The 22,329-nt window shown below is 35.7% G+C and overlaps 4 protein-coding genes across 8 annotated transcripts; 2 read left to right on the top strand and 2 right to left on the bottom strand.

Moving 5' to 3' along the window:
• The first annotated feature begins 203 nt into the window (after nucleotides 1-203).
• Nucleotides 204-6,846, top strand: LOC110905003. 5 transcript variants are annotated; one of them, XM_022150871.2, is made up of 10 exons: nucleotides 204-526; nucleotides 767-864; nucleotides 1,620-1,808; nucleotides 2,198-2,297; nucleotides 2,393-2,427; nucleotides 2,509-2,661; nucleotides 2,727-4,687; nucleotides 5,480-5,566; nucleotides 5,790-5,865; nucleotides 6,560-6,846. In XM_022150871.2, exons 2-9 carry the CDS (start codon nucleotides 785-787, stop codon nucleotides 5,861-5,863), a joined length of 2,679 nt encoding a protein of 892 aa, XP_022006563.1. In that variant the 5' UTR covers nucleotides 204-526; nucleotides 767-784; the 3' UTR covers nucleotides 5,864-5,865; nucleotides 6,560-6,846. The 5 variants fall into 5 exon arrangements, with proteins under 5 accessions (XP_022006563.1, XP_022006564.1, XP_022006566.1 ...); XM_022150872.2 differs by having other exon boundaries at nucleotides 204-434; XM_022150874.2 differs by lacking the exon at nucleotides 6,560-6,846 and adding an exon at nucleotides 6,229-6,551.
• A 1,310-nt stretch (nucleotides 6,847-8,156) lies between these two features.
• LOC110905004 (cell division cycle 20.5, cofactor of APC complex) lies at nucleotides 8,157-11,557 on the top strand. The gene is made up of 6 exons (XM_022150876.2): nucleotides 8,157-8,375; nucleotides 8,461-8,559; nucleotides 9,175-9,366; nucleotides 9,729-10,092; nucleotides 10,789-11,105; nucleotides 11,196-11,557. The coding sequence occupies exons 1-6, from the start codon at nucleotides 8,214-8,216 to the stop codon at nucleotides 11,493-11,495; spliced, it is 1,434 nt and encodes a 477-aa protein (XP_022006568.1). The 5' UTR covers nucleotides 8,157-8,213; the 3' UTR covers nucleotides 11,496-11,557.
• An 830-nt stretch (nucleotides 11,558-12,387) lies between these two features.
• Nucleotides 12,388-14,933, bottom strand: LOC110906285 (probable BOI-related E3 ubiquitin-protein ligase 3). Its single transcript, XM_022151459.2, has 2 exons — nucleotides 14,437-14,933; nucleotides 12,388-13,031 (listed from the first exon to the last, which is right to left on the bottom strand). Exons 1-2 carry the CDS (start codon nucleotides 14,722-14,724, stop codon nucleotides 12,597-12,599), a joined length of 723 nt encoding a protein of 240 aa, XP_022007151.1. The 5' UTR covers nucleotides 14,725-14,933; the 3' UTR covers nucleotides 12,388-12,596.
• Nucleotides 14,934-18,159: 3,226 nt separating this feature from the next.
• Nucleotides 18,160-20,469, bottom strand: LOC110905005 (probable pterin-4-alpha-carbinolamine dehydratase, chloroplastic). The gene is made up of 3 exons (XM_022150877.2): nucleotides 19,976-20,469; nucleotides 18,641-18,833; nucleotides 18,160-18,424 (listed from the first exon to the last, which is right to left on the bottom strand). The coding sequence occupies exons 1-3, from the start codon at nucleotides 20,330-20,332 to the stop codon at nucleotides 18,333-18,335; spliced, it is 642 nt and encodes a 213-aa protein (XP_022006569.1). The 5' UTR covers nucleotides 20,333-20,469; the 3' UTR covers nucleotides 18,160-18,332.
• Nucleotides 20,470-22,329: the final 1,860 nt, after the last annotated feature.

The following is a 22,329-nucleotide window of genomic DNA, read 5'->3' on the forward strand; positions in this document are numbered from 1 at the left end:
GACTTGGGTCACCGCCCCACTCCCCGCATGACGCCCCGTTCACCCTTAACACTAGTTGTGTAATACATTTTGTTTTGAATAGCTATGTAATGTTTTATTTTATTATTATACTCTAAAAAAATAAAGCAAATGTAAGGAAAGTGACGCCACGCGCCGCTTAGCAGTAGGACCATAAATAAACAACAAACATTGACAGCTTCACCTCACTCAACTACGTGTCCTTGTTAACATTTTTCATCGTTAAAAGTCCAAACACGCGCCTCCACCAACGAACGTCTCTGCTGTTTCTTTCTATCCAATTCACTTCAATTCTGCATTTAAGATCCGATAACAACTTCATCCACCAGTTTTATTCACACCTTTCACACACACGTTCACATTTTCTCTCTCTCTGTGTGTTTCAATGGTGGTGTACATATAACAACATACTCACTGTTAGTTACATATTGATCTCTGAATTCTAGTGAAATTACATTTTTAGTGTCGGTGAATTGAGATTTTTTGTTGCTAAATCTTATCTTCAACGGTAGGTGTATGTATTGCATTATTATTATTTTGGAATTTTGTCAGTGAGTAATAATTTTATTGGAGAATTTTGAAAAAAAAATATGGTGATTTTCATGATTAGGTCTGTACGTTCTGGCGTGAATGACATTGAAGTGAAATTTACAAATTAATAGTTGAAAATGATATTTTGTTGCTTTTTGTTGTGAAATTTACGAATTAATAGGTGAGATTATTGAATTAAGTTAGGGTTTTGGTACAGTGTTACAGGTTGGTGGAGATGGAGATGGAGGGAGGGATTATTAATCCTGATGCAACACTTGATTATGTTGAATTTCACATGTTTCCTAGCCAGAACAGGTTATTATTTCTCTTAATTACTGACTATTTTTATTGTTTTATGTTGTGTAAGTTGATGTTACAAGCTATTGCATTCATATAATCATCTAATTATATTAAAAAAATATATATAATCATCTAATTATTTTGAAATTAAGGTGGATTAGATGAATTTATGATGCACATTTTTGTAAGATGAAAAGCCACTTTTACACTAGGGATGAGAGATTTCGTACCGAGTAACGGTCGGAACCGTATCGATACCGTACCATACCAGTATCGACTGAATATATACGATACAGTACCAATTCGTGACTTTTTACGGTACCATACCATACTAGTACCGATCGCATATATACAGTACGGTATTCGGTTTTGAGTTTAGCTCATTTTCGGTATCGTTACTATACCGAATGGTACTAGTTTGTGACTTTTAAGGGTACCGTACCATACACTAAACATATACGGTATGGTATTCAGTATTGGTTTTGGCAAAATTTCGGCATTAGTACTATACGGAACGGTATGAGTACCAATCTCATCCCTATTGTACACCAAATTTCAAAATCTGAAAGGTGCTGTTTCGATGGATCTTGATAGGTTATGCATGTGCGATATGGTTAAAGATGTAAATTAGTTGATCCGAGCATTTAGGTAGAAGATGCCATTTGAAATACGAATCGGTTTATTTGTTCTTGTAAAGATTATGTTGATGTCATTCACGAAGTATCATGCTTAATGTTATTATTATTTGTAATCTCTTTTCTCTTATGTAGATTTGAGGCAATTGCATGGAGTAGCAACCGAGAAGAGAATGTAGCATCCGGACCATTGGAACAACTGTTGTTGTTGGATTCACCTGAAATCAAAACTTTGTCCAACAAAGGCTCCGACACAACGTTCAAGATTTTACCGCCTGAGAATGTTAGCGATGCCAGCTGGTTCACAGCGGCCACACTGACAAGGTCCATATAATATTTATCTCAATTCCAAGAGTTAATTACTGTTTTCGTCACTGTGGTTTGTCAAAAATCACTATTTCAGTCCATTAGTTTAAAAATTGCGATTTCAGTCCCTGTGCTTTCACTTTCGTAACCATTTCAGTCCACCTCGTAACCATTTCAATCCGTGTACTAACAGAATAAATAGATTGAAATGGTTACGAAAGTGAAACCACAGGGACTGAAATGGTTACGAAAGTGAAACCACAGGGACTGAAATCGCAATTTTTAAACTAATGGACTGAAATAGTGCTTTTTGACAAACCACAAGGACGAAAACAGTAATCAACTCCAATTCCAATTTCCAAATTTCTTCATTCTCTGCTCACCTGAGTTTGTTTAATTCCGTTTAGATTTCTACACTTTATCGGTTTGCCAGACGTTCTTAACATTGGAAAGGAAATTTCACAGTTAGAGGAAACCAGAAATTTTCAACTCTCGTTATTCGATAAGGTCTGTCCTGATTCTCCCCTGTTTTATGACCGAGCATTTGCATCAAACTCATTTTCAAAGCCTAATGTATGTATGTTACATTTGTGTTTTAACAGGCTGAAGCTGATATAACCACATCGGTTGAGTCGAAGTATTCTTCTTGTACCGCCTTTTAATTCTTATCTTACATGTTTTCTTACCAATTCCCGACATGTGTTGTGGTTTCTGATAGGAATGAACTACTGCTAGCAGTTGATTTGAGATTAACGGTGTTAAAAAAAGAAGTCGCTTCTACGTTTAACCAGGTTATCGGTTCCAAATCCTCACCTAAGGATATTTCCGATACGAAAAACTTCGGCTTTCATTTTGGAACCAAGAATCTAAGGTATGACTTTTTGGCGTTCATTTTGTGTCGTGAATTTCCATTAACTAGATCGGTACCTGTTTCAGGGATTCATTACAGAATTTTGTTGAATCAATCACAATATCAACCGAAGATGAAGAAGATTCAACCGTTTCAAGCGAGAACGATGAACCGTCTGTTGAACGAAGTCGGGGTCTTACAAGATCTGCAACGCCTAGAAGATCAGCATCTCCTATGAGAAGAATCCAGATCGGCCGATCCGGTTCTAGAAGAGCAGCTTCACTAAGTATTAAAAGTCTCAACTATTTTCCGGTCAAGGAAAAGTCAACATCCCATGGAGAGGCAGATGTTGACAGTAGTGAAGAAGATTCACAGAGACCCGTTAAGAACAATGCGTTAAGAATGAGCGTGCAAGATAAAATCAGTCTTTTTGAAAGCAAACAGAGAGAACAAGGTGTAGCAGATGTTCATAAGACGAAAACGAGTGTCGGTGCGAACAAAGCCGTACTTAGAAGATGGAGTTCAGCGATTGGTGAAAAAGCCGAGACGCATGAAAACAGTCCTAAAAGTGTAGAACCGGATAGTATTATTAATAAAACCGAAACTTGTGTTGGGACGTCAGAAAACGTGTTATTAGCGTCTGAAACGGGAGCGTCTGAGCAATGCAGGGTGGAAGTTGACACACCTGAACCTGAAAGAGATGAAAGTCGTGAAAAGAATGAGTTGTTCAACGAACTGATGGAAAGCAAGCCGCAAAAAGTGACTAGTGATAATAACAGAAATAAGAGTCCGAAAGAGCAGAGAGGAGGATTATACGATCTTTATAAGAAAAAGAGAGAAGAAAAGCTCCAAACGGAAGCTTCTAGAAAGATAGTTGAGAAAGAAGCGAAGACGACTTCCGGTTCCACTAAAGTGATTGGAGCTAACAGAAGACTTTACGCTGCAAACGAGCTACAAAAAACTCAAAAGAACTCGAGTCCGTTGACCAGTTCCAGAACAAAATCTTCTTCTGTGAAGAAATCGACATCAAAAGATTCAAAACCGTCACCTTTGCCTGCTACACGTAAGTCATGGCCTTCAACACCATCACCCGCTAGAACACAAATGGCCCCCACTTCGACTACTTCCACACCAACAAATCGAAAACCTCAATCTGCTTCAAGTGCTTCATCAATTGTTCGTTCAGGTACAAAAGTCGAAAATGTACAACCCAAGTTGAAGACTCCGAAGGCAGTGCAGAAAGACGCTAACATGACAGTTAAAGCTATGAACGAGAAGAAGCAGGCTAAAGTAACTGAAAACAAAAGGATGACAAAAACCGCTGACACTACTGCTACTGCTAAACCCAGTATTTATAACAAAGTTACTAAGAAAAGCAGTGTGGTTCCTCTGGAAACTAAACCGTTTCTTCGTAAGGGATCTGGGACCGGCCCGAGTGTTGGTCCGGTTATCAAGACTAAAATGAATAAGGTGGCCACAAGGATTAATATAACCAGTCAAAATCAGGAGATCGAGTATGAACCATCAGAAACACGTGCGAGCGTAGATTTGGAACCGCAAGTGGTTAGCCTTAGCCCCACCAAACGTGAGGAACCGGAGAGTAGTGGTGACGGTGGTGGTGGTGGTGGCGGTTCAAGGGCGGAAGTGTCGGAAATCAATACTCTAATAACGGAAGAATTAGAAATTCCACCGACTGCATGGGTGGTAGGTGAAGAGCATCAACAGGATGAGATAGTTTCATGCAAGGAAAGCCCTGTTCAGACTTCATCTCCACCCAATGTCGAAACGCCAGCTGGATTTGTGCGTCCACGTATTCGTCACTCTTTATCTCAAATGCTTCTTGAGGACAGCAATGAAGTTGAAATTGATGAATGGGGAAATGCTGAACATCCTCCTACCATGGTCTACCAAAAAGATGCACCGAGGGGATTAAAACGACTCTTGAAGTTTGCACGAAAAGCTAAAGCTGATTCACATCTAACAGCTGGTGGTTGGTCCAGCCCGTCGGCATTTTCTGAAGGAGAGGATGATATTGAGGAATCTAAAGGTATAGAATAATAGGGAGAGGATCATGAGAAAACTACATCTAAATGAGAAAACTAGAAAACTAACTAAAAAAGCCTAAAAAAAGCTAAAAAACTTACCAATTTTTTTTTTTTTTTTACAATTTTTTATAAAAAAATCGCTAGTTTTTATGCATGGAAAAAAATTTCAATTTTTTTTTTTTGTTGTACTGCACATGTGCAATATATATGCATTAGACTAGTGGGTATGGAGAGCCTCATCCCCAAGGGGATGGGCCGCCACGTCAGCGCCACGTAGGCTCGGCTTGGAGGGGATGGACCTAGGGGGGTGGGGGATGAACCCCTTTATATATAATTATATATATATATATATGTATGTATGTATAGATGTGTGTGTGTTAGGAGAGAGGAGAGAGGCACGGCTACACCGGCTGGTGGGAGTCGAACTTGCCGAGCCGACCCTATGGGGGGTGGTGTGGGGGACCGGTGCCGGGCCAAGCCGGCCCCCATACCCACTAGTCTTATATGTGTACTACACGTGCACTATATCCGTAATAGTGCACATGTGTAATACAACAAAAAAAAAATTTCTTTCTTTTTTGAAATTTTTTTTCCATGCATAAAAACTAGCAATTTTTTTTATAAAAATTTGTAAAAAAAAAAATTTGTTATGTTTTTTAGGCTTTTTTAGTTAGTTTTTTGGTTTTCTCATTTAAACTAGTTTTCTCATGATCCATCCCCTAGAATAATAACAGTCTACTTTACTACACCTTTATCTTCGAAAAGATTTAAGGAATAATGTATTATCGATGCAGGTCAATCAAGTTTGAGTAGATATAGTGTGCAGAATCATCATAGGGTACCAGAAGGTCATGTCTCAGCTTCCATGAACACAACAAAAGGTAAAGCCTGTTACTTTCTTCTCCTACGAGTTCGTACGTGCTTCCTTTTATAAGTCATTGTATATTACTAGAGGTTGGCCCGTTGGGCGGGCTGGGTAGCAGGTCAAAACATGTTCGAGTTGAAAATGATCCACAAAACATTTTTTTGTCCATTTAAAATTTTGTAATCAGTTTCTATACCCCTTGTAAATTCCAATACTCTCTTGCTACTTTTGTTTTTCAGCAACAAGGTCATTCTTCTCTCTTTCAGCATTTAGGGGCAACAAGACGAACGAAACCAAGCTTCTTCAGCATTAAAGGTTAATCAAAGAAAGCAACTGAACTCTAATTATACTTTGAGTAAATTACTTTTTGAGTCCCTGTGTTTTAGTGGTTTTAACCACTTGAGTCCAAAATCAAAAAGTTTAACGCCCTGAGTCCCTAGCCATTTATTTTATAACGTTTTGAGTCCAATTTTGTTCATTTTATAACGATTTCAGTCCAAAAAATTGGACTCAAAAGGTTAAAATTTGGACCCAAAAGGACTCAAATGGTTAATGAAAATGCTTATAGGGACTCAGGTCGTTAAACTTTTTGATTTTGGACTCAACTAGTTAAAACCACTAAAACACAGGGACTCAAAAAGTAATTTACCCTTATACTTTCCATCTTTCCTTATACAGGTGAAGTTTGGTTTTGATCTTTTTTACTAGAGGTGGCAATTTTGACCCATCTACTTATCAGTGAGGGTTGTGTTTTATCTCTAGGACGGGTCAAATTTAAAAAAAAAAAGGTTACCTAAAAGGTGAACGAGTCAAACTTGCTAAAATCCGCACACAATCATATATAAAAAATACTACCTCTTAAATCATATCAATCAAAAAAAATGGACAAAAGGTGTTTTGAGGGTCATACAACATGCTTCAACCGGCTTGGCCCGTAGAAATAATGGTATGTTGATTCCTTAAAAATAAATTCTTTTACTAAGACCAAGGAATGATTGTTCTTTTTCAGTGCCATATGCTTCGAGAACATCTAAATTCCTGGGTACGTAGTTAACCAGTGGAATCATTCGCCGAAGGGGTATGGCAGAAATGAGCTGTGGGATGGAAGATGAGTGTATAGAGCTGCACATAACTCTTGTTATATAAGTTTTATGGTTATTTGAGTTTTAGTTTCATGTCGTATGAGTAGTTTGGGAATATTGAGATTGGTTTTTGTGGGTGTGTTTATGTACAATGTAGGACTTATGTTTGAAGCAACTTTTTTTATTTTATTTTGATGTGGTTGATTTTGTGGCATCTTGATCTTGGTCTGTTATATGCCTTTTTGATCATTTCATATTAGTGGCACATGCGGTCAAGTGGCAGTCGGCGGTATGATTTTCCGCGAACGCCCAAGTCGAATTCTGAAGCCAGCATGAGCCCGGTTGAGACAACATAGTCTGGCCGGAGTGGGGCAACGGGCTCTCCAATTTGAGAAGTGCGGTCAGTGGTGGACCCAAGATTTTTTTTTACAATGGGGTCCATTTTTTCGGTGTTCAAAATTTTTATAACAAAACGTTACAATTTTCGAGTCGGGTCAGAGTGAGATTTGAATTAGATTTAAAAAAACAGGCTATACAAGGATTGAACCCATAACTTCTTGTTGGTAAAAAGGGGAGTTTACCACTAAACCAACTTTCTCTTTCTTTTTATAGGGTTCACCTAATTGTATTTATGAGATCCTTGTAAAATTTAATACAACGGATCTACTATTTTTTAAAATAAACATTGGGATCTGGGGACCTCAACCCGTTCAATGTGGGTCCGCCCCTGAGTGCAGTAGTTTAATACAAGAAAGTCGGCGTTCTAAAAAAGTTTATATTAGTAAAAAATAGAGGTGGTTATGCTCTTACGTTAAAAGTTAAAAGTAATAAAGTAAAAGTTAAAAGTAATAAAGTAAGAGATACACAAGCAAAGACATACACACCTATCAAATATTAAATATGTATATCTTGATTTTATACAACAGATAATAAAAGTTAAATATGTATATCTTGATTTTATACATCTTTAATAACTTTAATTAAAATATATATTATCATTATTTCATTTTTGTTTTCAGAAAGATAATAATTATTATCGCCTGACCATTTTGTCCAAAATGTAGTTTGTTACATAACTCAACTCATACAAATACAACCCAATTTAGGGCATGTTTGGCTAACCTTTTCAAAACAACTTATTGGCTTATTGACTTATCAAAAAGCCAATAAGTTGTTTTTGTGTTTGGCTAAGCCAAAAGTCCTTTTAGAAATGACTTTTTGCAAAGAAGAAAAAGGAGGTTTCAAGAAGTCACAATATTGTGACTTTTTGGCCAGGTTTTAACTTTTCAAACTACAAATTACTAATATACCCCTTCTTTAGCCCCTTATATCTAAAAGAATGTCCATTTTAGTCATTTTACATCAATAAGGCAATAAGCTAATTCAAACACTTTTTTTAAAAACTCATTTTCAAAAAGTCCTTTTCCCAAAAGTTCTTTTCTAAAACTCCTTTTTAACTATAATAAGCTTAGCCAAACATGCCCTTAACCCATCATTGTATAAATTGAAACAATAAGTAGTTATTTGACGTTTATTCCGTTAAAACACTCTGCTTACAAACCCAGTTTTGGCGCCAATTTCATGGACACCAAAGAAATTCTTTCTTCCTCAAGAATTCACCCCCATTCTCAAAACATGAAATTGGAATTGAATCCAGACACCCAATTAACCGATTGGAAACTGCAATCAGATTGGTACTCTCCAACTCGCCTCCACAACAGCCCGGTCGAATACGATTTTCCGGTGATCATCCACTCTTCACTCATTGTTTTCCATTGTTTCTTGATGATCTAATCGCCATTTTCTTTCTGGGTTTTTTTTAATTTAGGGCGATCGGTTCATACCCAACAGGAGTTTGATGGATCTTGATCAAGCATGCACCCTGTTGACCAGCAAAACCAATTATCCCAATAAATGCAATTTCAGTGTTAGTTTTCTTCAAATGTTTCATCTTCTTGTTTATTTTCTGTATGTTTTTGGATTATTGTTTCAAATTAATGTAGTTACATCATGGGCAATTTGGATTTTTAGTGTTTTTGGCCGATGGGATGGGGACTAGCGATTAATCGGGATTAATTGGATTAGACTTTTTGTATATAATTTTAAGTTTTATACATTTATACATATTTTTATATATAATTTTTTAAAGTAGAAAAGTTTGACCCGAATCTGTGATTTTTTCTGATTTTTTCAAAATTTTCCGATTTTTCCTGATTTTTGGCCGGCCGACTAGCGATTAATGGACTGATTAACGAAAAATTAATCAGTAGAGGGCCAACTAGCGATTAATAGGCGACTAGTCGCAGATTAATCGCGAAATTTTTACAACACTGGTTTTTGGTATTAGGATTCTGCAAATCTTGATTCTTTATGGGTTTTGTATCTCTTCAAAAGATCTTATCTTTTTTTGGTTATTTTTGTTTTTTTTAAATGTTATGCAATTTGGATAAAAGGGTATTTAAAATTGGGATTAGGGTTTTGCAAATCTTGAAATTCTTGAAAAAGGGTTTAAGAAGTTGCTGATGAATCTTATCTGTAACAGGCAGAATACAGAAGAATAATGGAGGGAAATTTGACTTTGGATAGTGAAGGAAGACCATTTAGAATGCTTGTTTTTAGAGGAAGCCCGAAATCAAGTAGAAAATCGATTCGATATGTTGATGAAATTCGTCGTAGCGATGAAGACAATTTCAAAAACAAGAATCGCATTAACCAACAACGAAAATTACCCAAGGTAGCTTTTAAGATTTTCTTGAAAAATATTCTCAAATTCTTTTTTGAGTAAACTTCCGTTTTGCTCCCTGTGGTTTGGTCACTTTAACGGTTTTGCTCCAAACCTTTAAAAATAGCCATTTTACTCCCTGATGTTTCGTTTTTTTTGCCAGTTTGCTCCCCGCCTCTAACTCCATTCAAATTGTTTGTTTTTCCATTTTGCTCCCCGCAGGGAGCAAACTGGCAACAAAACCAAAACATCAGGGAGTAAAATGGCTATTTTTAAAGGTTTGGGGCAAAGCCGTTAAAGTGATCAAACCACAGGGAGCAAAACGGAAGTTTACTCTTCTTTTTTTAGTACTGATTTTATGTTATTTTGTTCAGAAAGAAACCAAAATACTGGATGCACCTTTCATTCAGGACGATTTCTACACGAACGTAATGGATTGGGGGAAGAACAACATTCTCGCCGTTGCATTGGGACAAGAATTGTACCTTTGGAACCCGGTGAATGAAGACACACATCGTCTACTTAGAACCGAGAATTTAAATGACCCTCCGTCCAGTCTTTCATGGTCTCACGATGGCAAAACACTCGCGGTTGGTCTTTCACAATCACATATTCAGCTTTTCGACGCGCAAACCAGCAAACTTATAAACCGACTAGAAGGTCATCATGTAGGTGCAACTTCATGGAATGGCCACATTTTAACATCAGGCAGTGGCAAAGCCATTTTGAACCATGATGGTATTATTTCTTAACCACATTTCCTTTTTCCTTATAATAAAAAGAATTAATTACTGTTTTCGTCCCTGTGGTTTGTCAAAAATCACTATTTCAGTCCATTAGTTTAAAAATTGTTATTTCAGTCCCTGTGGTTTCACTTTTGTTACCATTTCAATCCATTTATTCTATTAGTACAGGGACTGAAATGGTTACGAGGTGGACTGAAATGGTTACGAAAGTGAAACCACAGGGACTGAAATCGCAATTTTTAAACTAATGGACTGAAATAGCGATTTTTGACAAACCACAGGGACGAAAACAGTAATAAACTCTAATAAAAAAGTTAAATTACTAAAGAGTTAATAACTGTTTTCGTCCCTGTGGTTTGTTAAAAATCAGTATTTCAGTCTATTAGTTTAAAAATTGCTATTTTAGTCCCTGTGGTTTCATTTTCGTAACCATTTCAGTCCCTCTGGTTTCACTTTTGTTACCATTTCAATCCATTTATTCTATTAGTACAGGGACTGAAATGGTTACGAGGTGGACTGAAATGGTTACGAAAGTGAAACCACAGGGACTGAAATCGCAATTTTTAAACTAATGGACTGAAATAGTGATTTTTGACAAACCACAGGGACGAAAACAGTAATTAACTCTAATAAAAAAGTTAAATTACTAAAAATGAAATTAAAAAAATGTATCAACTTTGGTTGGCAGTGAGGGTTAGAAACAGTTTGGTGTCGCGTTTAAAGGCGCACAGGAGCAAAGTTTGCGGTTTGAAATGGTCGATTACGGGTAACTTATTGGCAAGTGGCGGTGATGATAATGTTGTGTACATATGGGAGGCGTCAAGGATGAACTCAGCGCAGTTCGTGTACCGGTTCACAAACCATGTGGCGGCAGTCAAGGCGCTAGCATGGTGCCCTTATAACTTTGAAGTGTTGGCCTCTGGTGGCGGCACCAATGACGGGTGCATAAAGTTATGGGACACCCAACAAGGAACTTGTATCAATAGTGTCAACACAGAAGCACAGGCAAGTCTTTTCTGATTTCGACGTCACCGGCTCACCGCTTTGTGTGGTTGTAACTTGTGCATTGATAGATGTAAGTTGTAACTTTTGCAGATTTGTGCATTGGAATGGAACAAACATTATAAGGAGCTAGTTAGTGCACATGGGTATAGTGCACGCGATGAACGTAGAAACAATCTGTCTCTATGGAGGTACCCATCAATGGTTAAATCCGGTGATTTAACTAGCCACTCGGGGAGAGTATTGCAGCTGGCTCAGAACCCGGATGGGTTGACGTTGGTTTCTGCTAGTGCCGATGAAACGCTTAGGTTTTGGGAAATATTTGGGCCGGTACCACTGTCGAAGAGACCATATAGTAGTGTATTGTCGTTAAATGGATCGTCTATAAGGTGATCGATGCACGTTATAGATAACGACTCGTTGTTAATAATATACGGGCCAATTTTTTGAACAAACGCGATTTCATGTTGAAAACTTACTTATATTACTTTGATCTATATTAAGGCTTCCGTGTTGTGGCTGAGGCATAGACCGTGCCAAGTAGCACTAATGCTACACAAACTACCAGCGACCAGCAACACCGGAAAAGCTCGTAAAAACAAAATAAATAAAAAGGAAAAAATAACACCAAACGAAAAGCATAAGTAAAATCGTTGAACCACGCATGCCCGTTGCGGCATGTTAATGCGAAGAAATTAGACTGAAATGTATGAATAGAAAAGAATAATTAAGTCGATCTAAGAGCACGTGCGTTGCAACGAACCTGTCAAACAAGGAAAAATAGACGCGTTGTGACGGTCTTGTCAAACGGGAAAAAATGGTCGGAAAAACGTTGAAACCCACACGTACGTTACGACGCGTGGGCCAATGAGAGGGCGAAATGGCGAGGTGGCTGGTCGAAAGGCGATGGAACCCTTTCCTCGTTTGTTTCTCCTTGTCATCTCGCTCTTAATCGCCCATTATCTTCATATGAAAGCAAGCTGTAAATGTGGGGGACTCGAATGTAAACAAGGGACACGTGTGTAGATGGTGGGATGCGTGTAATGTTGTTTAACCTAGTGTCTAACAAAAAGTACAACAAATAAACCAAACAATACAAACAACCCAAGCATAAAACAATAATAACTAAGCACAAAGTACAACCAAATATTGCACAAACATGTTCCAAATTAATAGTATATAAATAAATATAAATAAATATAAATATGTATGCAAACACACAATTTTGTTTACTCCACTAGAATAATGTGAAGAATTTAACAAAATGTATAAAAATAAAAATAAATTCATCAACAAACTATTTTAAGTTTCATTGATAAGAAATACAATTCAACATTGTCTTCTACAAGACAAATTACAGAAGTTGTTCCTTTGTTTTTGACATTGAATAGTATAAATAATTATATCATTTTTATTATAACTTATTAAATGAATAACATTGCATGGTCAATGTATGACCTTCATCTTCTGATTCTTCTCCATTCTGTTTCAGAATCATGGCAGATTAATCTGAATACTTTCAGTCTTCTTCACGCGGCAAATCGGGCAGTTCTTAACCCTCCTTTCACACACTAAACACACACTCAAATGCCTGCATGGTAACCACAGCATGCTTGCAGGCCGGTTCAAACAGTTCCTGCATCGTATTTCCATTCTTTGATCATCCTTCACTTCAACATGACACGACTGCACTTCTTCCTCCAGTGCAGCCCCAGCGCCACCGCCGCTGGTTCCTTCACCAGCAAACCTGTTCGGCCCCATGTTCTCCAAAACAAACGTCCGTTCTTCATAGAAATGGTACATATTTCTAAACCGCTCCACTTGTTCCTCTTTTTCTTTCAACACTCTTTCCATCTCCATCCTCTTTTGAATTTCGCCCGCGAGGTTTCTTCGCCAGAAGTCTTCCACACTTTGCACCATTAGGTTCATCTGCATCAACATTAATAAAAGTTTGAAACCATTTAAGTTTTGAATTATCGGAAGTCAAATTATTAAATACAACAGACAGTGACGGAACTAGAACTTTTTTTAATATCAAGAACATGTATCAAACACACATATATTTCTTTCCCATATGATACTTACACTGGTATATTGTTTAATGTCTAATGTCAGTTATCTGGAGGGTAAAATAACTACCTTTTGACCCGTGACATTGACCCAAATACACACTGTGACTTTCAGTTTGATTTTCTATAATACATAGTTGACTTTGTGATTGACTTCTATATTGATGTTCAAGATTAAGATCAACACAAATCATGTTCCTTTTCTTAAAAATCTTAGATTTTATTTTGACTTTTAGTTTGACTTTATATAATACATAATTGACTTTCTGATTGACTTCTATTTTGATGTTCAAGATCAAGGCCAACACAAATCATGTATCTTATCTAAAAAAACTTAAATTTTATTGACTTTTAGTTTGACTTTCTATAATACATAGTTGACTTTCTGATTTGACTTCTATTTTGATGTTCAAGATCAAGGCCAACACAAATCATGTATCTTTTCTAGAAAAAAAAACTTAAATTTTGTTTTGACTTTTACAGTTTGACTTTCTATAATACATAGTTGACTTTCTGATTTGACTTCTTTTTTGATGTTCAAGATTAAGGCAAACACAAATCATGTATCTTATCTAAAAAATCTTAAAATTTATTTTGACTTTCAGTTTGATTTTCTATTATGATACATACTTGACTTTCTGATTGACTTCTATCTTCATGTTCAAGATTAAGGCCAATACAAATCATGTTTCTTTTCTAAAAAATCTTAAATTTATTTTGACTCAGTTTGACTTTCTGATTGACTTCTATTTTGATGTTCAAGGTTAAGGCAAACACAAATCATGTTTCTTTTCTAAAAAAATCTTAAATTTTATTTTGACTTTCAGTTTGACTTTCTAAAATACATGGTTGACTTTCTGATTGAACTTCTATTTTGATGTTCAAGATTAAGGCAAACACAAATCATGTTTCTTTTCTAAAATTCTTAAATTTTCCTTGAACTTTCACTTTGACTTTCTATAATACATAGTTGACTTTGTGATTGACTTCTATTTTGATGTTCAACATTAAAGCAAACACTAAACAAATCATGTTTCTTTTCTAAAAAATCTTAAATTCTATTTTCATTTTCAGTTTGACTTTCTATAATATATAGTTGACTTTTTGATTGACTTCTACTTTGATGTTCAAGATTATGCCAGACACAAACCACGTTTCTTTTCTAAAAATTCTTAAATTTTACGTATAAAAACTCAAACAAATTCATTTATTTTTGTTAAATGCAAGAAGTAAATTAAAAAAAAAAAAGGATAATTTACACTTACATGGTAGTTGATGATGAAGTTTTGTTGTGGAATCAACGTAGAGATGAAACCATCATCTTCCGGTGGAACCGGTGACGGAGGAGCGAGTCGGAGATCAGAACCGATGTTTTGTGTCGGATTACGTTGCTGTTGTTGTTGGAGCATGTGAATCGATGGAAACTGGTTAAATCGGCTCGTAAACGGGACTCCATTCGTGCGGTTCAGAATGTCCATACGCATACGCTTGTTTGCAGCGGCAGAGGTTTCGCATTCATCGATGATCTTGTTCTTGTTCTTCCTTGGCGCCATTTCTTAAGAGTATGTGGTGAATGATAATGATAATGTTGGCGTGAGTGTACTGGTGGTGGCGTTGAGGGTTATAAAGGGTGTGAAACGGTGGCAGTTGACGGGGAAACGGTGGTGACGGTTGGAGGAGGCGGGTCGGAGTAGGAAGTTGCGACGGTAGTTGAATACTTGCGACGGTTCCATAACGGTGTGTGTATCTGCCACTGATTGAGTTATAATATTAACACTATTGTTATGTTATCGGAATGTGACAAACTAGTAGATGCCCCGCCCGCGTTGCGGGGCGATTGGGCGGGGCGATAGCCGAATAATTCTCAATCAATTACAAAAAGACTACTATAATTTTGTTATGGGGAAAAAAACGATGATATGACCGTAATATTGGGCCTCTCTCTGTATCGCTATACATAGGGCAAAATCATAAATATATTTTGAACCAGGGGCGAAATCATAATTTTAAACTGATAACAAAATCATAATTTTTAGCTAGGGGGAAAAACATATTTTCATTTTGAACGGTGGGCAAAAGCGTAATTTTGAGCTAGAGAGGAAAACAACATTTTATTTTTAGCTGGGGGGAAAACGTAATTTTAAACAAAGGGCGAAACCGTAATTTTAAACTGGGAACAAAAGTAAAAGTTAGGTTTTGACCCGAGGGCAAAAGCGTAATTTTGAGCTAGGGGCAAGATTATAATTTTATTTTGAGCTGGGGGCATAACAGTTATTTTAAACAAAGGACGAAAGCGTAATTTTAAACTGAAAATAAAATTAATTGAAAATTAGGTTGGTCCAATGGGGGAGTGCCAGGCAGCTGCCTGACACTATTCCCCCATTTGGTATTTGTTGTAGTTAGAATAGAATAGGCTTTTTTCTTCGGTTATCGGCCGGAGATAATATTATGAGTAAATTGTCATTTTAGTCCTTAACTTTTTGTCTAAATTATCATTTTAGTCTAAATAATTTTTTTCTCCTTTGGGTCTAGACTTTTCTTTTTTCTTGTCATTTTGATCACATTGCCTAACTTAATCTAAAACCAGGTTATAATCATGGGTATTTTTGACATTAAATTATTATGAGGTTTATAAATTATGTTGTAAACTACCCCTGGTTATAACCAGATTTATAGACTGAGTTAGGCAATGTGATCAAAATAACAATAAAATAGAAAAGTCGGAGACTCAGAGTAGAAATAAAAACTATTTGGACTAAAATGAAAATTTTGACAAAACCTAAAGCACTAAAATGATAATTTACTATAATATTATTTTACTTCACCTAACTGTCACAGATTTAACTTCATAGGGACAATATTGTCATTTTATGTAACCATTTACACCTTTGTTATCTCTAAGAACTGATAACATAGCATTTAGACTTAAACCCCATTCACTTTGCAAATTGTCATCTATAGCCCCTACATCATTTTAAAAGATTTATAAACTTAACTCATTTAATTTTTAATGTTCGAACTTTAACACTGTATCATATATACTATACGTTTTTAACCTATTAAGTTTTTACTAATTTAATTTTTCTTCAATAACTTTCGTTCGATAATTTCTTTTTTCAAAAACTAATTTGTCACAATGTTTAAAAACTTTGTAAATATCATTTTGACCCTCTCAAGGTTCTAATGTTTCGAGTTTACCCCTTCTGTTCCTTCGCTTTAAAAATACTATTTTTACATGTGTATTACTATGTACGTATGGGTAAAAATTCATGTTTATACTATATTTTGACGTAAACTTTTTTTTTTGAAAATAAGTCATGTCAAATATAATAAGTTTTCATACTTTTTTATTTACGCTTTCAGTTGGTCCGCATTTCAAAGAAAATTTTGCTCCAAACCGAGTCGGTCAAATATAATACGTTGCATTAGATGGTATAAATTAAAGTTACTTTACATTTGTAGCGACGGAAAAAGCAATATTATATTATATACTTTGCAAAACACTCGTATTTAACCAATGTGTTTTCGTTTGTCATTATGTGGTTTTATTCTTCTTTTTTATAAGCTTTAATTAATTACTTTTGATTACACATGTCAGTTTTTCCTTTATACATGTTTTATGTTTTCTTTGTACTTTTCATATGTATGAGTCATGTCACATATAATAAGGTATGATTGTACAATATAAATTCGATTTGTTTTACGTTCTGATCCGACCACAATTCTTGTATAGGTTACATTTAATTAAATCAAATACGTTGTAACGCACGTTTTTATATGATTAACACATCACATAATGCTTGAACTAATCAATTCGATGTTTCCAACGGGCTCGTGGCGCATCGTCCACGGGTCATGTTACTAGTTTCACTAAAGTAGGTATTGAAAGATCATATGTAACATATTACAAACAAGTATTTCACCAAAAAAGTTGATTGCATAAATTTGCATTGAGCACCAAGTCACCAACTCCCTTTCGGGCTTCAGCCTTTTGATAAAATCTTTAACTTGGGCTTTCTGGATGGATGGCTCATGTTTTGGGCTTGAAACTAATTAGGTCTTATGGTGGCCCAAAACGAAACAAAAGCAAAGGTTGGTCACATACTCGCACTCTGTCACATTTTTGTAAATATGTTGTTTTTTCATGTTTAGTCCATAATTCAAGTAATCGTTTTAAAAAAACTTAATCCTAATTTGGATAAGTTTAACTCATGTATAATCTGCCTATCCAATTTGGATACGTTAAGTGAGTTTTAAACGTTTTGATAGGCCAGAACTCACAATTTATTATTTTTTAACCATAATTTTCTCCTACCCTAAACATGGTTTATTTATTTGTTTTTAAGCAAATTAACCAATTAAATATTTAGGTACATTAAAAAAATAATAATACTATAAAAACAAGTATACAAACAGCTAGGGGTGTGCACGGTTCGATTCGTTTCGGTTATTGGCATTAACCGTAACAGTAACCAAAGCCATCAGTTAATCAGTTCGGTTAATTTAGGTTAATAACCAAATCAAACAAGGGCTAAAATTTTTGCTTAAAAATACATGTAATTGAGGTATAAATACATGAAATAGATTTATAAATAAATGAAATGGAGGTACAAATACATGAAATAGTGGTATAGATAAATGAAATGGACGTATAAATATATAAAATGAAAGTATAAAACATGAAATACATGAAATGGAGGTATAAAATCTAGAAATACATGAAAATATAAATGGTTCGGTTCGGTTAATTCGGTTAACCATCTAAAAAAAATAACCCATAACCGACTTTCAGTTAATTCGGTTTCGGTTAATTTCGGTTAACGGTTCGGTTATTGCATACCCCTACAACCAACTAATATTTATTACTAACATTTCTTAACTATATATTTAAAAACAAACTGATATGCATATCAAAATGAAAAATCAGACACCACACACAACTTTTTTTTTGAGTGGCTCCTAATAGTCAGTGAACAACATAATTGAACTTTTTTTTGTATTCAAATGACACATAAATTTTGATTATGTTCTTCCAATGGGACAATCAAAGCCACATAATGTGTGATGCTAAAAGTTCAAAATAGTAAACAAAACAAAAAAAAAATAAAATTAAAAAAAATAAAGGAAAAAAAATGGAAAAATTATATTTTCTTGCTGCAGATTATGCCCAAGCTCTTTTCCTGGGAACAAGATCTGTATATTTTATCTCATCAATTTTTGAAGCAACAATGAAATCATTCATGCTCAAACCTCCTGCAAAAAGTTCAATAAATTCAGAAAACAAAAGAACCAGAAGCCAGGGGCGGAACCAGAGGGTGGTCAAGGGGGTCCGTTGACCCTCCAATCACTGGACCCCCTAATTTGAACCAGTATAGAATATAAGCTTATGATGACCTCCTAACTAAATCGTTCTGGTTCCGCAACTGCCAGAAGCATATGAAAAGATAATTAAACAAAAATGGCGATTACCGATTGAAGAAGTCCAGAGCTCGGCTTTGACCTGATTTGACTGTATGCGGTGAATGTTAGGAGAAAGACCAGTGGATTCAACGGCCTTATTAATTCGGTTTATGAGTTCTTCGACGCATTCAGAATCTTTAAGCTTCCACAAGCACTGTAGCTTCAATATTCCGTCTTCGTTTACTAGTTTCCAACCAATAACCTGCAGGATGTTGATTAAAAAAAATCCAAAATTTTTAATAAATTTATATGTAAGATTCAAATTTAAGTCTTAACTTAAAACATTATCATCATCTCTTAAAACAACACACAGTGTAAGCGAACAAGCAGACCAAACGGAAAATGGGTCAGCTTTGACTTTTGAAGTCAAACTATGACCTTGCAAATTCTAATCTACAATTAGATTCCCAATATCAATTAACTAAACACCAAGTTTGTAAACGGAGTGTTCGTTCATTAAGGAATGGGCCTATTGTTCATGAACGTTTACCGAACGAGATTTGTTGTTCGTGTTCATTCATTAAGGAAACGAATGTGTTCATAAACTGTTCACGAACAGTTACAGCAAATGAACTCAAACAAATGTTCGTGAATATAAATGAACACTAACAACATTTTTGAACACAAATGAATACACACAAACATATATTCATTTTTAGAATAAAATCTACATTTTTCATCACAAAGATTACGAAGAATCCACTAGGGATGAGCTCGGTACCGAAAGAACCAGTACCGAAAATCCCCCAAAGTGGGTACCGGTACCGGTACCGAATATACCCGGTTCAGTACGGTTCGGTACCGGTACCGGTATTTGAGGGTAAAAACCGGTAAATACCGGTACCGAACTTTACCGAAAATGCTAAAAGTCGGTACCGAAAAAGTACCTGGTTTGGTAAATTCGGTACCAGTACCGGGAACGATTTGCTCATCCCTAGAATCCACAAAAAACAAACAAGCACTTAACACAATTATCCAAACACAGTTGACATATTTTTTAACACAAAGTTAAGATTAAGAAGCTTGTCAAGATTTAACACAAACTCGGGTCTCAAAATTTAAAAACTAAATACAACAAAACAAAAATAAAACATATAAAAAACTTTAAATGAATGAACATAAACGGATATAAACAAGCGCACATAAATAAACACATTACCGAACATTCACGAACATAAACAAACAAACGCAACCCTGTTCATGTTCGTTCGTTTAACTTAACGAACAACATTTCTTGTTCTTGTCCGCGTTCGTCCATTTATTAAACGAACGAACATAAACGAACTTCCGGCCGAACGGTTCATGAACTGTTTGCTGAACGTTCGGTTCGCTTATAAAACTAACCTTTCTGAGTAGAGTCTTGGCATCATCCTGAGACATAGGAGCCTGCAAATCAGAAACTGGAGTGCATTCAAGTTTAGAAAGGGCCAAAGCAGCAATATTGGGGATTAGAATCTTGTGCTCAGTGTCATGTGCACCAATAACTTTATCACCGAAATTGCTCTCTATCTCTGCCGGAAAAGGGTCTCTGGCACCAAAATCTCCCAATAAATCCGGACCCATAGCAAGTATTCTTGCTCTTGATGTTTTCGAACCCAGATTGAAACGAAGAGGGTGGTGGTTTAGATTGAAAGATTTATGAAGCTGGTTTGTATGGAAAGTGAGCGGTGGAGTGAAGTGTAAACTGGCAAAAACAGCCATTTGATTTTGAGTTTGAGAGAAGAAGAAGAAGAAGAGTGCGTTGTTGAATTGGGAAAATGAGCGAAATCTTATCCGAATGGTTGAAACTTAAAAAGAAGTTGATGGTTTGTATCCGCCCGTTATTAATTTAATATTTTTCACCATTGTTAGAACATGTAGTGGGGCGTAATTTTTAAAAAAAATTGCAAAATAACGCCTCAAAACGCCCGGAACCCATTACATGGGGCGTTTTAGAGCGTTTTTTTTGAAAAAAAATTGATTAAGCGTTATGTTTAAAACGCCTTGCCCCAATCCTCTTCTCCAATCATCTTCCATCTCATTTATATGTTATCCAATAAGAATTTTTTGAGGTTTTTTTTTTATTTAATTATTTTACATCTCATTTAACATAATACCCCACATCCCCACTACACCCATTTTGTAAAAACGCCCAATAATGCCCCTTGCTGACTGGGCTGCCACATGGCGCAAAATGTCCCATGGTGGGGGCATTATATTGTTTAACCACTATACACATGGTCTTATCTATGAAGATGTGTATTTTATTATGAGTAAATTTCCATTTTAGTCCTTGAGTTTTGTCCAAATTTGCCATTTTAGTTCAAATAGTTTTTTTCCTCTGGGTCTTTGACTTTTCCCTTTTGTTGCCATTTGATCACATACACTAACTCTATTTTTGATTTTTTTGGAATTGGATCAAAATGACAATTGAAAACATTTAAAATGAAAATCCCCAAAATACCCCTGGTTAAAGATGGAGTTTTTGGATGGAGTTAGTGTATGTGATCAAAATGGCAACAAAACCCAGAGGCAAAAAAACTATTTGGACTAAAATGGCAAATTTGGACAAAACTCAGGGACTAAAATGGCAATTTACTCTTTTATTATTGGGTTATTGAATTTTATCACACTCAACTATTAGCTATTGGCCGCTGCCATACTCAACTATCACTTTGACGCCCGTCATCCTCAACTTAACACTTAGTATGTTCTGTCACCACGTCGTTAACTGATCACTAACTTTTGATCATGTTACTATACTTTGGGGGTGTTATAGGGATCTTAGAAAAGTTTTAGGGATCTTAGGACACCCCCACAAGTATAGTAACATGATCAAAAGTTAGTGATCAGTTAACGACATGGTGACAGAATACACTAAGTGTTAAGTTGGGGGTGGCGGGCGTCAAAGTGATAGTTAGGGGTGACAACGGCCAATAGCCAATAGTTTGGGGTGATAAAATTCAATACCCTTTATTATTAGAGTAAACTTCCATTTTGCTCCTTGTGGTTTTGTCATTTTAACGGTTTTGCCCCAATCCTTTTAAAATAGCCATTTTACTCCCTGATCTATGAAGGCCATCATGATTTCACTCCCCGCCCCAAACGGCGTCCATTTTAAACGTTAAAAACTGTCAGGATTTTCAGTCTAGGTTTTGGTCTAGTTATGGTCATAATTGTCCATCATGTGTTATGCACGTGACAATTTTTAACGTTTAAAATGGATGTTGTTTGGGGCGGGGAGTGAAATCGTGATGGGCTTCATAGATCAGGAAGTAAAATGGCTATTTCTAAAGAATTGGAGCAAAACCGTTAAAACGACCAAACTATAGGGAGCAAAATGGAAGTTTAAAAGGTTATTAAAGTATAACCTCTATGTTTAAAAACATATAAATTGTTTATTTTGTTAATCGGATACGTATGACCCGATTAAATCCTTATTATTTTCTTATTTGACCCAATTAATTCGGGTCACGTTTATTAATAAAGTTAGTTATTTCTATGTGGTTTAACAGATAAAAGAAATGAGAGTCTCTTAACTGATTTGAAAAGGGGGATATTCATATGTTTAATGAATTTAAATAGGAGACGTCCAATCTACAAGGAAGATGGATACCCTAATTTTCAATCTCTTTAAATACTCTGATTAAAAGATTAACACATTCTCATGCACTTTCACAGCCCCTCTCAATTCTTTCACACCTTTAATCATACTCTCA

Source organism: Helianthus annuus, chromosome 14 (genome assembly GCF_002127325.2).
Source record: "Helianthus annuus cultivar XRQ/B chromosome 14, HanXRQr2.0-SUNRISE, whole genome shotgun sequence".
NCBI classification, from domain to species: domain Eukaryota; kingdom Viridiplantae; phylum Streptophyta; class Magnoliopsida; order Asterales; family Asteraceae; genus Helianthus; species Helianthus annuus.

Coding starts and splice junctions, on each gene's coding strand:
- LOC110905004 (XM_022150876.2), top strand. CDS start 8,214: ATGGACACCAAAGAAATTCTTTCTTCCTCAAGAATTCACCCCCATTCT. Junction 8,376..8,460: donor CGGTCGAATACGATTTTCCG/GTGATCATCCAC, acceptor TTTTTAATTTAG/GGCGATCGGTTCATACCCAA. Junction 8,560..9,174: donor CCAATAAATGCAATTTCAGT/GTTAGTTTTCTT, acceptor TATCTGTAACAG/GCAGAATACAGAAGAATAAT.
- LOC110906285 (XM_022151459.2), bottom strand. CDS start 14,724: ATGGCGCCAAGGAAGAACAAGAACAAGATCATCGATGAATGCGAAACC. Junction 13,032..14,436: donor ACTTCATCATCAACTACCAT/GTAAGTGTAAAT, acceptor ATGTTGATGCAG/ATGAACCTAATGGTGCAAAG.
- LOC110905003 (XM_022150871.2), top strand. CDS start 785: ATGGAGATGGAGGGAGGGATTATTAATCCTGATGCAACACTTGATTAT. Junction 2,662..2,726: donor TTTGGAACCAAGAATCTAAG/GTATGACTTTTT, acceptor TACCTGTTTCAG/GGATTCATTACAGAATTTTG. Junction 4,688..5,479: donor TGATATTGAGGAATCTAAAG/GTATAGAATAAT, acceptor TTATCGATGCAG/GTCAATCAAGTTTGAGTAGA.
- LOC110905005 (XM_022150877.2), bottom strand. CDS start 20,332: ATGGCTGTTTTTGCCAGTTTACACTTCACTCCACCGCTCACTTTCCAT. Junction 18,834..19,975: donor CCAAGACTCTACTCAGAAAG/GTTAGTTTTATA, acceptor AACATCCTGCAG/GTTATTGGTTGGAAACTAGT. Junction 18,425..18,640: donor GCTCTGGACTTCTTCAATCG/GTAATCGCCATT, acceptor AACTTTTTGCAG/GAGGTTTGAGCATGAATGAT.